The following is a 16,326-nucleotide window of genomic DNA, read 5'->3' as shown; positions in this document are numbered from 1 at the left end:
TTCTGCTTTGCAAAAGAGATTATATATCTATACATACATTTAAACAATCCTTAGATCTTGATGTAAAGAAACGGTGTTTGAATCATGCCTACATCTTTCTAAGTTTCTAAATTTTTCCTAATTAATGCCATACTCAAAAAAGAAGATAGTTTGGTTTTTTAAAGTACTTCTGGGCACACACTGGATTCCTACTACTTATATATAGAATGTTCTACCTGCTATTTAGCAAGTCACATAAACATTTTCATAAGTATAACATTTAGTCTGCTCAGAAAAAAAAAAAAGGTTTATTTAACAAAATCACCATCTACATCGCCATAATAAATGAAAATTAATATTTTTGTAAATAATTATTGCTAAACTGGTAACTGAGGTAAAAATTAAGAGATCTGAGCTATTGGGGCCTCCCTGGTGGCACAAGGGGTTAAGCACCGCACTATGAAGCAATCCGCAGCCTCTGCAGCATGAGTTCGATCCCCTGGGCGGCCAGGGAGCAACCCACATGGCAAGGCAGACCTCTCCTGTCTCGCCCGCTGCTCCTCTCAGCAGTGTACTTCTGTCAGTCTGCCTGTTCTGTTCCCCACTCTGTCTCTGGTGAATCCTCTCACCCCCCACATCTCTGGCCTGTACCCCAGTTCTTGTATGCATAAATAAATAAATCTTTTAAAAAAAGAGAGAGATCTGAACTATTGCAGATACTTCATACAACTTTTTATATACACATTCCACCATGCAGTGTGTTTTCTTATTCTTTAATATAGGATAGATGAAAATACTGGGCCTATTTCAAGACACTGGAAATTAATTAACAAAAGGGTATTTTAGAATAAGTATAAATCAAAATCAAAGACTTATCACTACAGAAAATTTATTAATTATTGCTAAACTGGTAACAGAAAATTTATTATTTATTAAAAAATTATTAATATCTAATAAGATATTCACTTTTCTAGAGCATTAAAAAATTAATTACTTTCTTAAATAATATTTGAATTTCTAGAGATGTAGAAGAATATAGGGTAGTAAAAAATAAAAATTACAAACTAAACCAGAGGTGGAAGTCAAAAATTTTCCCTGGTCCTCAAGTCTCCTGAATATTGCTAAAGGTTCTAAAGTGTCTTAATTGAAAGAGTAAGCAACCTTCATTTCTAGAAATGGTTATGACCATTTCTACATTACGAGGTATATGTTTCCATATGATGTTGAACATGGGGTAATAAAGTAAGTTTTGCCTCACAACTCAAATAATGAATTATCTATTTCAAGTCTTTTTTGGAATTCTGAAGGAAATGATATACAAACAAGAATAAAAGCAGAAAAAAACAAATTTTAGTATTTCATTTTGCTTCATCTAAAGATTTCTTTTTACACATGTCTCTGAGAATTTTCTAGGAAAAAATAAAGTAAATAAATAAAACATATTACTGGCTAATTCCCTTTGAAAACCAGTGTTGCTGAAAAGCTTTGTGATTGTCAAAATCAAACTCATAATGTGTAAGTTAAAAACTAAATAATTAATGAATATTATCTACCAATTTTCAGGCTCAAACATTGTTACTAGGCCCTCCTCTCCCCTTACTTGGAAGTCCCAAAGACATTTAAAATTTATTATGTTCCAAAAAGAACTTTCTAAGTCCCTCATAAACGTAGCACATTTTTCTGAAACTCAGTGAATGATACCACAATCAATTTACTCATTAAGAAATCTAGAAGATACCATAATATCAGCTGCAATTACCACTATTTGGGAACAGTTACTTTAGACCAAGTATTATATACTAGGTATATTTATATCAAATCTAATCCCCTCCTCCAAAGAACCTACAAAATAGGTATCATTCTGAAAAATATCAGTAATATTAGGAATTCGGTTTAGTTTTAATTCATTCAGGTTTCCTCCAGTTAATGTGATCACTGAACACTTCTCAAAAACTTTGCTAAAAAAAACCAATGGTGCCAGTAAGAATCAGACTTTTTTTTTTTTTAAAGATTTATTTAGTTATTTACACAAGCATTGGGTCCAGTCAGAAGCACAGCAGGGTGAGAGAATTTACCAGAGCCAGAGTGGGGAGAGAACAGGCAGAGTGACGAAATACACTGCTGAGGGGAGCAGCGGGCCCAGCAGGAGAGGTCTGCGCGCCATGTGGGACCTTTGCAGGTGGCCAGGGATTGAACCTGCGCTGCAGAGGTTGAGGGCAGCTTTGCAGCCCGGTGCTCAACAGCTGCGCCAGGCTGCAAAGGGGAGGCAGGGGAGGCCCTAAGAATGAGACTTTTTAAATGATTTTACTTTAATGCTTTTTTTTAAAACTACCATCACAAATTTTCCATTAGTTCTTCCTTTTTGCCAAAATCATATCAGTGATGTATAAAGATGAGTCCCTAAAAAGAGTAAATACAAGTTTAAGCCATAGTGTTTATAATTAATCAAAACTTCACCTCCTATAGTGAGATACCTTGGTGTAATTCCAATTTCAGATGATTTATTTATGAGAATTTGACTGTTAGAATAAAGTACTTAAATAGTAGGGTAAATAAAGAATGTATCAATGTTATGCTTTTTATAGGAGTGGATAAACAGAGTAAATTACTATTTCTATGGGATAGCAATAATGTACATTAATTGGGCACCAACCAGGCACTAAGCCTAAATGGTATGGGAAGTAGGTGAACAAGTTATAACATAAGATCCCTTCTCTGTGGACACTTACAATCTACTTCAGACTAAATGAATAATATAACACTAACAAAAGAGACCAAGAGTGCTTTGATAGGAGCCTCCCTAGTGGTGCACGGGTTAAGTCTTAGCACTATCAATCTATCACCAGCCACTGCTGCATGAGTTGATCCCTGGCCAGGGAGCTGACCCACAAGGTGCAGCAGACCATACCTGTCTTGCCTGATGCTCATCTCAGCAGTGGATTTCAGTAGATCTACCTGTTCTGCTCCCCACTCTATCTCTGGTGAATACTCTCACCCTTGCACCTCAGGCCTACACCCCAGTTCTTACATGCATAAATAAAAATCTTTTTTTAAAAAAGAATACTTTGATAGAATATCATTAATTACCAAAAGCAATATAAAATGACACATAACTAAAAGAACTCATAAGAGAGGGAGACGACTCTTCAAACATACAATATAAAATACTACTAAAAAAATAGCAAATTTAGCATAATAAATAGTACAAGTATATTTGTATACAGTAAATATGCAGTACAAAGCAGAGGAGGCAGAAATATTTCCAAAGAAATTATGTAAATCTGCCTTAGCTGCCTCTTACATATACATACATTATCAATTTGCACAATACCTTTCTTTAAAAAAGTTCCACAGAAGAAGAGCACAAGGGACCATGGTGATAGTTCATGGGTGAATGGGTGATGGGAATTTTACAGGGACTATAACCAAGATGAAAATGCATACATTGTACAAAAATGAAAAATAATGTAAAAAATATAAAAAATTAAAAATAAATTTAAATTTAAAAAAAGTTCCACAGAAACAATAATTTATTTAACACAGTAGGTGCAACATCCTACCAAAATACAAAGCAACTGTCTCCAACTTCCAAATATTACCCATCTGTCTACAAAGTGTCACAATTAGATGTACTGACATAAGCACAATGCACTACCAAATGCTGGAAATTCTGCAAGAATTAAAAAATATGGGCACATGGAAATGAGATAATCCAAGTAAAAATGATTATCCACAACATCTTGAAAAACCCACATACAGTATCAATGCCAAATAAAAGAAATTGCACACAAAACCAAAAAAATGGGTATTTCAGTATGTAACTTAGGAAAATAAATTGGAAGTTACTTATATAAGAATTTATTTTTATATATCTAGCAAGGTTTTAGTGCTGTATTCAAAATGAAAGCTATCACATCACAGACTATATCACTATTTAAAAGTATGAGATCAAAATATACCTATTTGCAACTGTATCAAGCTCATTATTTCAAGTAATATTAACCTTTAATTTTCACTTATTATGGTCTAAATTGCTACTGCCAAATCCATGCAAAGTTGTTCATTTTCTAAATATTTAGGGATGCCTGTTATTGCAGTAGGAAAGATTTAAGACATATGTCAATTTTGCTAAAAATAGATTTTTCTATTCTTTAAATTCAGAACAAATCAAGTGATGGATTTAGAAAAACTGTATTCTATATTTTACATATGTTAATGGTAACTACTAACTCCCTTATGGAAAATCCACAAAAGGGCTACTTAAATGTCAACTCTGGATTTAGAAAAATGATAAACTCATATTATTCAGAAAAATACGCAATCTTTGTTTTAACTTACAAGGTGCATACAAAACAGTGTTAGTAGACATTTCAAAAACAAGTTTTGTTACGATGAATTATTCTACTACAAAATAATTTATTGTCTGTAAAATAAAACCCAAATTGGCTTAAAAATAAAAACTTTCTTTACCATGGTCTTAAATTTAGAAATAAAGGGCCTCCCCTGGTGGCGCAGCAGTTGAGCGCTAGGCTGTAAAGCTGCCCACAGCCTCTGCAGTGCCAGTTCAATCCCGGGTTGCCAGCAAGGGTCCCACATGGCGGGACAGACCTCTCCTGCCACGCCCGCTACTCCCCTCAGCAGTGTATTTCGTCAGTCTGCCTGTTCTATTCCCCGCTCTGGTGAATTCTCTCACCCTCCCATGCTTCTGACTGTACCCAGTGCTTGTATAAATAAATAAAATAAATCTTTTTAAAAAAATTAGAAATAAAGTGTTATATTTTTAATGTTTTATATATATTTATACTTAATATACTTTTAAAAGACGCTTGATTTGGATTTTTTTCAAACTTGAACTCCATTCAATATTTTATTAATAATTGAAAAAATTTTCCCCAAAAGAACAACAAAACAGTTGTATTTAAAATACAAGTTAAAGTTTACATACCTTGGCTTCCGAAATGCTAAACTGTATTGTTGGCAAGCCAGACCCACAGTGGGAGTATAAACAATAGGCATGAATTTCTCAATGTCAGACATTAGCATTCTATAGAAGAGCTTTTCATTTCTATCTTGAAGATCCATTAAGAGAAGATACCTGTGAAAATTGGATATGATTAGATTCACATCCCAACAGTTTCAAAATAGCTGCTTCAAAATCTAATAATGCAATTACTAACAAAATATAAAGTATATCTGTCACAGAAGAAAACAGTTGATCAAAAAAAAAGACTTTAGAAATATTCTTTTTTTTTTTTTTTTTTTTTTTTATAAATTTTATTGTTATATTCCCCATACAATTGCAGCCCCCCATTCTGACCCCAATCCCTCCCCTCCCGCCCCCGCCCCCCTAAAAGTGTCTCTGGTTCATAGTTTTTTGTTGATTTTGATTTTCACTTTCTTATAGTTATTCATTTTCCTGGTCCCTTATTTAAGTTTTCTAGATTCCTGCTATGAGTGAGACCATCCGGTATTTTTCTTTTTCTTTTTGGCTTATTTCGCTGAGCATGATCCCTTCCAGCGCCATCCATGTTGCAGCAAATTGCATGTGTTTATCTTTTTTGAATGCTGAGTAATATTCCATGGTATATATGTACCACATCTTCTTGATCCAGTCATCTATTTTTGGGCATTTGGGTTGTTTCCAAAGCTTAGCTATTGTAAACAGTGCTGCTATAAACATAGGGGTGCAGGTGTTCTTTGGAATTGATGTTTCTGTGTCCTTTGGGTAAATACCTAGGAGTGGAATTGCTGGGTCATATGGAAGCTCTATGTTTAGTAGGTCCAGAAATCTCCACACAGCTTTCCACAGTGGTTGGACCAGTTTGCACTCCCACCAACAGTGCAGAAGAGTTCCTTTTTCTCCACACCCTCGCCAACATTTGTTGTTGCTAGTTTTTTTAATATGTGCCATTCTCACTGGTGTAAGATGGTATCTCATGGTAGTTTTGATTTGCATTTCCCTGATGACAAGTGATGTTGAACATTTTTTCATATGCCTGTTGGCCATTTGCATTTCCTCTTCAGAGAAGTTTCTTTTAAGCTCTTCTGCCCATTTTTTGACTGGATTATTTTCTTTGTTGTTGTTGAGTCTCATCAGCTCTTTGCAGATTTTTGTGATCAGTCCTTTATCATTAGTGTTGGGTGCAAAAATGTTCTCCCAGTTGGTGGGGTTTCTCTTTGTTTTTGTTATTGTCTCTTTTGCTGTGCAAAAGCTCTTTAATTTGATATAGTCCCAGCTGTTTATCTTTGCCTTCACTATCACAGCTTTGGGTGATGTGTCTGTAAAGATGTCTTTGATGTGCAAATCACGTAGTGTTTCGCCTATATTTCCTTCTATATATTTTATGGTTTCAGGTCTTATGTCTAGTTCTTTAATCCATTTTGAGTTGATTTTTGTGTATGGTGTGAGGTGGTGGTCAAGCTTCATTCTTTTGCATGTAGCGACCCAGTTTTCCCAGCACCATCTATTGAACAAACTTTCTTTGCTCCAATGCATAGTCTTTGCTCCTTTGTCAAAGATTAGTTGACCATAAACCTGTGGGTTTATTTCTGGATTTTCTATTCGATTCCATTGGTCTGTATGTCTGTTCTTGTTCCAATACCATGCAGTTTTGATGATTATGGCTTTGTAGTATAGTTTGAAGTCTGGGAGTCTGATGCCTCCATTCCCTTCTTTTTTTTTCAGGAGAGCTTTGGCTATTCGGGGTTTTTTGTGATTCCATATGAATTTCATCAATAATTGTTCTATTTCTTTGAAGAATGACATTGAAATTTTGATTGGAATAGCATTGAATCTGTATATTGCTTTTGGAAGGATGGCCATTTTAATAATGTTTATTCTTCCAATCCATGAGCAGGGGATGTCTCTCCATTTCTTTGTGTCTTCTTCTATTTCTTTTAACAGTGTTTTATAGTTTTCTTTGTATAGGTCCTTTACCTCTTTTGTTAGATTTATTCCCAAATATTTGATTTTTTTTGTTTCAATAACAAAAGGGATGGTCTTTTTGATTTCTTCTTCTTCAGATTTATTGTTTGTGTATAGGAAGGCTACTGACTTTTGCGTGTTGATTTTGTATCCTGCCACTTTACTGAACTGATTGATGAGTTGAATTAGCTTTTCTGTGGAGTTTTTGGGGTTCTCTATGTATAATATCATATCGTCTGCAAATAGTGATAGTTTGACTTCTTCTTTTCCTATTTGGATTCCTTGGATGTCTTTCTCTTGTCTTATTGCCCTGGCTAGGACTTCCAGTATTATATTGAAAAGCAATGGTGAGAGTGGACATCCTTGTCTTGTTCCAGATCTTAATGGAATTGCTTTCAGCTTTTCACCATTGAGAATGATACTGGCTGTTGGCTTGTCATAGATGGCCTTTATGATGTTGAGGTATGTTCCTTGTATCCCAAGAATTTCAAGGGCTTTTATCATGAATGGGTGTTGCACTTTGTCGAAAGCTTTCTCAGCATCTATTGATATTATCATATGGTTTTTATATTTCTTTTTGTTGATGTGTTGGATAACGTTGATTGATTTTCGGATGTTAAACCATCCTTGTGCCCCTGGAATGAATCCAACTTGGTCGTGGTGAATTATCTTATGGATACATTGTTGGATTCTGATAGCTAAAATTTTATTGAGGATTTTTGCATCAGTGTTCATTAGGGAGATTGGCCTGTAGTTTTCCTTTTTTGTGTTGTCCTTGTTCGGTTTTGGTATTAGTGTAATGTTGGCTTCATAGAACGTGTTTGGTATTGTCCCTTCCTTCTCAATTTTTTGGAAGAGTTTGTGAAGGATAGGCACTAATTCGTCTCTGAATGTTTGGTAGAATTCATTTGTAAATCCATCAGGTCCTGGGCTTTTGTTTTTGGGGAGGTTTTTGATTACCATTTCAATTTCGCTAATTGTAATTGGTCTGTTTAGGTGTTCTATTTCTTCTTTATCTAGCTTTGGGTGATTGTAGAGTTGTAGGAATTTGTCCATCTCCTCTAGATTGTTAAACTTGTTTCCATATAACTGTTCATAGTAGTTACTGATTATTCTTTTGATTTCTGGTGTGTCCGTTGTGATTTCTCCTCTTTCATTGATGATCCTGTTTTTAGAAATATTCTTAAATACCTCAAAGAATGAAGTCATACATCTGAGTTAGTGACATTCAAGCATTAAAATCACTGCTGAAAGAACATAGTTATATTTAATTTTAAAGACTTCATTGTTAAATAAAAGGCAGGTGAAAAATACTACAACATATAGATGAAACATTAACTTAACTAAATACAACTACTATTTAAGGGGCCTCCCTGGTGGCGCAAGGGGTTAAGCACCTCACTATGAAGCAATCCGAAGCCTTTGCAGCACCAGTTCAATCCCCGGCCAGCCAGGGAACAGCCCACATGGCATAGCAGACCTCTCCTGTCTTGCCCGCTGCTCCCCTCAGCAGTGTATTTCACTCAGTCTGCCTGTTCTGTTCCCCACTCTGTCTCTGGTGAATCCTCTTACCCACCCCCTGCCATCTCTGGCCTGTACCCCAGCTCTTGTATGCATAAATAAATAAATCTTTAGGGGGAAAAAAAAGAAAAAAAAAACAACTTTAATTTCCAGTATTGAATAGCTAAGGCAAATGACAAGCAGAAAATGAGTAAGGAATTCAATACCGATCCTAAAAATTACTAAATTAGACAAGTTCAAGGGCCTTTTCTTATTATTTGTACCAAATGGTCTTTTTTTTTTCCTAGAGGCTTTGCTGAACCCAGTTATCTTTCTGAACACAAATCTTTTATGTAACCTTCAACATTTTGTAGAATAAAGCTCAAACTGTTTGGGATAACTTAAAAGAATCCTGCAAAATTGTATTTAATCTTATGAGCCCCCTCCCCTTTTCATTATGAAAGGAAAGGGAGAAAGAAAGAGAGGTACAGGTAGGCAGGAGAGGTATTGCTCCTGTTTTGCAAAGGGGAAAGGTTTGGAAAAAGAATCAGCAGCCTTTGGACTGATTTCTAGTCCCTGAAATATGGAAAATGCAAACAGTTCAGAGTGAAAGTTACAAGGATTCTAAAACTTAAAATTACATGGGTTATATCAACCAAAAAAATTAACATTTGGTGTTGGCGAGGATGCGGAGGAAAAGGAACTCTCCTGCAGTGCTGGTGGGAGTGCAAACTGGTCCAACCATTATGGAAAGCTGTGTGGAGATTCCTCAGCCTGCTAAAGATGGGGCTTCCATATGACCCAGCAATTCCACTCCTAGTATTTACCCAAAGGACACAGAATCATTAATTCAAGAGGGCACCTGCACCCCTATGTTTACAGCAGCACTATTTACAATAGCTAAGCTATAGAAACAACCCAAATGCCCAAAATTAGATGACTGGATCAAGAAGATGTAGTACATATACACAATGGAATACTACTCAGCAATCAAAAAGATAAACTCATGCAATTTGCAGCAACATGGATGGAGCTGGAAGGGATCATGCTCAGCGAAATAAGCCAGAAAGAAAAAGAAAAATACCGGATGGTCTCACTCATAGCAGGAATTTAGAAAACCTAAATAAAGGACCAGGAGAAAGACTAATTATAATAAAGTAAAAATCAAAATCAACAAGCAACTATAAGCCAGAGACATACTACAGGGGGTCAGGGGGAAAGGGTAGGAGGGATTATGGTCAAAATAAGGGGCTTGAGAATTGTATGGGGACTATAATCAAGATGAAAAAGCATACATTGTACAAAAATAAAAAATGACATAAAAATATATAAAATAAAGTATAAAAAATTAACATTTGGAAAGAAAATGATGAATTTTACATACACTAAAATTGTTACAGCAATGTGGAAGTCGGTCATCATTGCTTAGGCATAGAGCTATTCTCAGGCCTGGTCTTATTTTACATATCACACTTCATGCAGGTGACATTCCCTGAAGCTCCAACAGCTCTTGTTGATCATTCAAAATCTTCAATGGCCCACTTCTTCAGAGAGTAACAGCAGAAGTCCTTTAGTGGCTACAAAGTCAGACACAATCTGTCCCTCGTTACCTCACTAACTTCCTCCCCCAATGTACCATTCTTCCCCATACTCATTCTTCTCTAGTCACAGGGATCCCTTCAAATCACTGAACACACCAGATAATTATTTGCTCTTAACTCACCTTCTCAAGGAAGTCTATTGTGATAACCAATTTAACAATGCAGACTGCCCATACCCACCACTCCCCGGTATACTCAGTCTCTCTTGCCCTACTCTACTTTTTCTTTTTTCATTAGTAATTGTAACTTTCTAACATAATAATTTGTTTATACTTTACTATTTCATACTTTAAAATATAATTTTAAATAATTTCATTGTGTGAGGGTAGATATCACTCTGTCCCAATATCTTAAAAGGCACCAGACTGAGTTGATGCTAAATAAATAGTTGAGGAATAGTCTCTGGTGAAAATGTGAGTCACAGTTTGTAAGGGTCAGAAAGACCACAATACAGGTTTTCTATGATCCAGCAGACTGGGTAGAGGAGGAGTCAGAGTCCTCAGTGGTTTTGCAGGTCTTTATTGGGATTACCAGGTACATGGCAGACAGGGGTGCTGTGGGGCCGGTAGGCTGGCAGGCCTCCCAGCCCCCAGCAGGTCTTCACTCTGGGCTCTCCGGCCTTCTCTTGGCTTCTGCTTCTCTTGCTTCTCTCTCGGCTTCTGCTGGCATCCCCATGACGCCACCCTTAAAAGCCCAGTCGAATCCCATCTACCTATGCCCACAGCCTACTCCAGGTGCCCGCCATCTGGCATGCATTCAGGACCGCAGGGTTCCGTCATCTATACTAATGGCAGGAGGGCAGAAAAGCCTGACATTTTTCCTTACCCTACAGTTCACCCCTCAGGGTTTTCTGCCATATAGTCTTCATATATACAATTTTCTTAGCAAACATAAACAATGCAGCCATGGCCCACAAAAGCAAATACATCACAATATAACAACAAAATACAACATAACACAAATAAGTCCAGGCAGGGCCCCAACCTAGTGCAAAAGACAATTATTGGTACCAGCAGATGAGCCAACAAATCTGCTGCCGAAGGCCCTGCTCATACGAGGGAGGGGAATCACTCACGGCATCTACTGTAACACACCAGGAGCCGTCAGGCTTCCTGGCCTTCTCTGGCTGTAGTCTCGGCTACAAGCCACACACAGCATCCACCCACAGGATGCACTCACTCTAGGATTGGTGATTCTATTCTGTTGGGGGTAATTGCCAACCCTCAAGGTTTCTGTCTGCAGTCACTCCAACATTCGGCCTTCATAGCCACTAATGTGACTCGCAGACCCCCTGCACTCAAGCCAACCCACTGCACAAGCACATGGGTCGGGGATCCTAGGATACAAACTCTACATTCAGCTTGGGCTCCACCCCAAGCCACGTTCCCCACCCATCCCCCAAGGATGGGTTCCTGAGCTCCTCACCCTAACTCGAGAACGAGCAGGGCATCACCCACAGGTGATTTTACGAGACTCACTGGCCTTCCTCAGCTTACTTAGTGCTTAACAGCCACTCAGGGCTTCCCAAACTTAGCATTAGTACCAGCTTTTGCCTTCTCAGTTGGCTTTTCTCCTTCGCCTAGCTGCTGGGCAAACACAGGCTGCTTTTGACCATCAAAGCCCACCGGCCACCCCCAGATTCTCAAAAAAAAAATAAAATAAAATAACCTGCCAAGGTCCTCCGCCTTCTGGCGGGATTGTCAGTCCAAGTCCATTATGCCTCTCCTACCATCAGCACTGGCAAGCTCTGAATCACAGTCCTCTCTAACCTGACTATTCTTGCTGCCTCAGGGGTCATTGGCTGGTCCTCTTAGGCGTCTCCTCCTCCAGGTGTGGTCTTATCCCATAGCTCCTGGACCTCGTCCATCTCATGTGCCGCCATGATGCCTCCAGCATTGTCACAGGCAAACAGTCTGTTACTCCTTAGTCCTTCCAGGTCTTTGGAGGGCTCCATACCTGTCTGCATGGATCATCTTGCCGACTTATGCCAATTGTAAGGGTCAGGTAGACCACAGTATAGGTTTTCTATGATCCAGCAGACCGGGTAAAGGAGGAATCAGAGTCCTCAGTGGTTTTGCAGGTTTTTATTGGGATTACCAGGTACATGGCAGGCAGGGATGCTGGGGGGCCGGTAGGCTGGCAGGCCTCCCAGCCCCCAGCAGGTCTTCACTCTGGGCTCTCCGGCCTTCTCTTGGCTTCTGCTTCTCTTGCTTCTCTCTCGGCTTCTGCTGGCGTCCCCATGATGCCACCCTTAAAAGCCCAGTCGAATCCCATCTACCTATGCCCACAGCCTACTCCAGGTGCCCGCCATCAGGCATGCATTCAGGACTGCAGGGTTCCATCATCTATACTAATGGCGGGAGGACAGAAAAGCCTGACATTTTTTCCTTACCCTACACAGTTCTTAAGAGGGAACTTATAACATGAGACACAAAAAGAATGTAAAGGGCCTCCCCTGGTGGCGCAGTGGTTGAGCGCTGGGCTGGGAGGCTGCCCCCAGCCTCTGCAGCGCCGGTTCGTTCCTCGCCGCCAGCGAGGGTCCCACAAAAAAAAAAAAAAAAGTAAATTAAAAACATAATAGACTGAAGGAAAAACAGAGAGAGAAAGAAGGGTAACCTATAAAAGGGAACATCTTTAAGGCTGTTCATGGAGTTCACAGTTAGAATCTTAGAGGGGAATGGTAAAAGATAATTAAAGGACTCAAAAAGATTTCTATCCCCAAATACTTTATCTTTAAATATTATGATTCAAGATAGAAGAAAGGGTAAAGTGCTTCACTGAAAAGCAAAAAGTACAAAAAGGACTATTATACAGCAACAATAAAACAATGTAAAGGGAACAGACACTCAAATTACACACTGTATAGAAGGAGAATAAAAATGTGACCCATGACAAGCAGTTTTCAAGATTAAATCATGCCGGGCCACAAATATAGTCCATCATCACCAACTTCAGTAAAACCTTCAAAAAAAATCAACAGAAGTAACCATTTAGAAATGAAACCTAAACTAGACATTTTGAAGACCTTCAAAAAAAAAGATAAGACTAGAAAAAATTAAATATCATAATAGCAATAAGCACTTATGTCTCAATAATCCCCTTAAATATAATCAGCTTGAATTCACCAATTAAAAAGCATACAGCTGCTAAATGGGTTTCAAAATAAAGTCTAGCCTTCTGTTGTTTACAGGAAACTCATTTTACCTATAAAGACAAGCACAGTCTTAGGATAAAAGACTGGAAGAAAATCCTATGAACAAATTACAACCAAAAATGTCATGACTAGCAAAAAATTTTATATCTGATAAAATAGACTTCCAATTAAAAAAAGAAAATAAGAGATAATAATCGACATTATACTATGATTAGGGTAAAAGACAATTAAGAAGAAAATAACACTTATAAATATACATGTATCAAATGATACATATCTTGTATCATATATATCTTGGGAACTATTAATGGAACTAAAGAGAGAGAGATACTGACAACAACAAAATACTACAAGTGGACTTTAATGCTCTACTAACCACCATGGACAGATTAACAGGACAGAGAATAAAAAAGAAAACAATAGCCTTAAGTAAGGAGTTAAACCAAATAGATTTAACAGAGACCTATAAAACCATAGGCCCCAAAATGGCTTCATCTTTTTTTTTTCAAGTGCATGTGGAACATTTTCAATAAACCATACATTGGGACACATGTCAATGGTCAATAAACTACCAAGAATCATTACAGTCAAAATAACTATTTTACCAAAAGCAATATATATATATATATATTTAATGCAATCCCCATTAAAATACCAGTGAAATTCTTCAAAGAAATACAACAAAAATATTAAAATTTATATGGCACCACAAATGGCCTCCATAAGTTAAAGCAATCCTGAGGAATAAACGAGAGAAATAAAGGCATCATGTACCCTGACTTCATACTATGAAACAACAGAAATTAAGACAATATGGTATTGGAATAAAAACATATACATGGATCAATGGAACAGAATCAAAAGTGCAGAAATAATTCCACCCATATAACAACACTTAAATTATAATAAAGGAGCCACAATCACACATTGGAGAAAAGAGAGTCTCTTTTAACAAATGGTGCTGGGGAAACTGGATGGCCACATATAAAAGAATGAAAGTGGATCACTCTCTAACTGAATGCAAAACAATAAATTCTAAATAGATTAATGACATAGATATATGACCTACAACAGTAAAATATGTAGAATAAACAATGGAAATAAATTTCACAACATGAATAATATAGATGTTTTTGGAGAAGAGACCCCACAGCAAGGAAATAAAGCAAAAGTAAACAATTGGGATTAGCTCAAAACAAAAGGTTTTCACACCGTGAAAAAACATACACATAAGTAGATTAAAAAGATGTCTTACTGAATAGGAGAAAACATTTACACACTTCACAACCTCCAGCTGTTAATATCCAAGATATACAGAAACACTGATTTTAACAAGCGAAAAAAAAAACCTAATTAATAAAATGGGCAGCAGATTTGAAAAACAAATTCACCACAGGGGTAGCCATAACGTCTATAGATACATCAAGTTCATCATCATATTTAATAAGGGAGATGCTGGTTGGTCAAAACTACTATGAGGTACCATCTCATACCCATGAGAAAAGCACATGTTAAAGAGATCATCAATAAATGCTGCAAAGGATGTGAAAAGTAGAACCTTAATACATTGTTGGTGGGAAGGTAAGCTGGTGTAGCCATTTTGGAAAGTGATCTGGATTTACCTTAAAAACTAAAAATGAAAATACAACATGATCCAGCAATTCCACTTTTGGGCACCTATCTGATGAACACGAAACCATCAAAAATGCATATGCTTTACAATGTTTATTGCAACTTTATTTTCAATAGCTAGGACATGGAAATAGCTTGAATACCCACTGACAGAGGAATGGAATAAAAAGATGTGGTATATCCACACAATATAAAACTATTTTAGCAATAAGATGTGTAATGTTATCATTTATAGCAAAATGGAAGGAATTTGAGGGAATTATGTGTAGTAAAGCAAGTCAATGAGTCAAGTATGAAGATTAAACATCTACACAGCAATCTGACAAAGCAAAATATTTATAAAAACTTGTGAACACTAATAGATGAAGTTTCCAAAATTAAGGGGAAGTGAGACAGGGTGAACAGGCCAAAGAGTTTTAAAGGATGGTAGGGGAAAAAAAGGAAGAAAATTTTATTTTATTCAGATATTCCTGAACTATAGAGCATAATTTTTTTTTTAATCCATTGTATGTACAGGGAAATTCTCCTCAAAGTTGACTGATCTGGGCCTCCCTATGGTGCAAGGGGTTATGTCTCAGCATTTTGAAGCTATCTGCAGCCACCGCAGAACGAGTTCAATTCCGAGCCAGGGAACTGACCCACATGGAACAGTAGACCTCTACTGTCTCACCCACTGCTCCCCTCAACAGTGTATTTCAGTCAATCTGTCTGTCTGTTCCCCACTCTGTCTCTGGTGAATCCTCTTACCCCCACACCTTTGCCCTGTATGCCAAATCTTGTATGCATAAATAAATAAACCTTTTTAAAAAAGTTGACTAATCTTTCTAAATCACTTAATATTTTAACTTTCTCATCCAAAAAAAGCAATTGCCTAAACATAATATTAAAATCTCCTTCAGGGGCCTCCCCGGTGGCGCAGCAGTTGAGCGCTGGGTTGTGAAGCTGCCCGCAGCCTCTGCAGCGCCAGTTCGATCCCCAGCTGGCCGCCAGGCAAGGGTCCCACATGGCGCGCAGACCTCTCCTGCCGCCCGCTGCTCCCCTCAGCAGTGTATTTCGTCACTCTGCCTATTCTACTCTCCGCTCTGGCTCTGGTGAATTCTCTCGCCCTCCCACGCCTCTGACTGTACCCAGAGCTTGTATAAATAAATAAATCTGAAAAAAAAACAAAAAACAAAAAAACAAAAAATCTCCTTCAGGAATATGTTACCTGTCAAAGTCAGAGTTCAGACGCTCAAAATTTTTCATTATTCTAAGGACCTGGATATCCTGACTGATGAAACTAGGTGGCAACAATCCATGAATGTTCAATTGCTGTCTCTCTTCCAGGGTAAAAGCCAAGTCCTGTGGAGAAAAGGAAAATAATAATGAAGGCGGAAAAGATGAAAAGCATCAATACACACAAATACTATCCAATAAGAAAGTGGAATTAAAAATCAGAGGATCTGGTATCTAAAAATAGCCAGTTGACTAAGTGATGTACTGTCCATATGTCAGTCTCCTTGTCTTTCAATATTAGAATATTACAATATTTTCAG

General features: G+C 37.5%; 1 protein-coding gene across 1 annotated transcript in view; it reads right to left on the bottom strand.

The window, feature by feature from the left end:
* ME1 (malic enzyme 1) overlaps positions 1–16,326 on the bottom strand; it is a gene marked incomplete at both ends in the record, with an annotated part of 144,680 nt that overhangs the window by 109,326 nt on the left and 19,028 nt on the right. Inside the window, 2 exons of the mRNA XM_084257381.1 lie at positions 4,925–5,074; positions 15,999–16,132. Of these exons, the coding sequence (XP_084113507.1) occupies positions 4,925–5,074; positions 15,999–16,132 (284 nt within the window). The remainder of the gene's footprint in view (positions 1–4,924; positions 5,075–15,998; positions 16,133–16,326) is intronic.

This window comes from Talpa europaea (assembly GCF_964194135.1).
Source record: "Talpa europaea genome assembly, chromosome: 2".
NCBI classification, from domain to species: Eukaryota; Metazoa; Chordata; class Mammalia; order Eulipotyphla; family Talpidae; genus Talpa; species Talpa europaea.
This window is presented reverse-complemented; position numbering and strand designations above follow the sequence as displayed.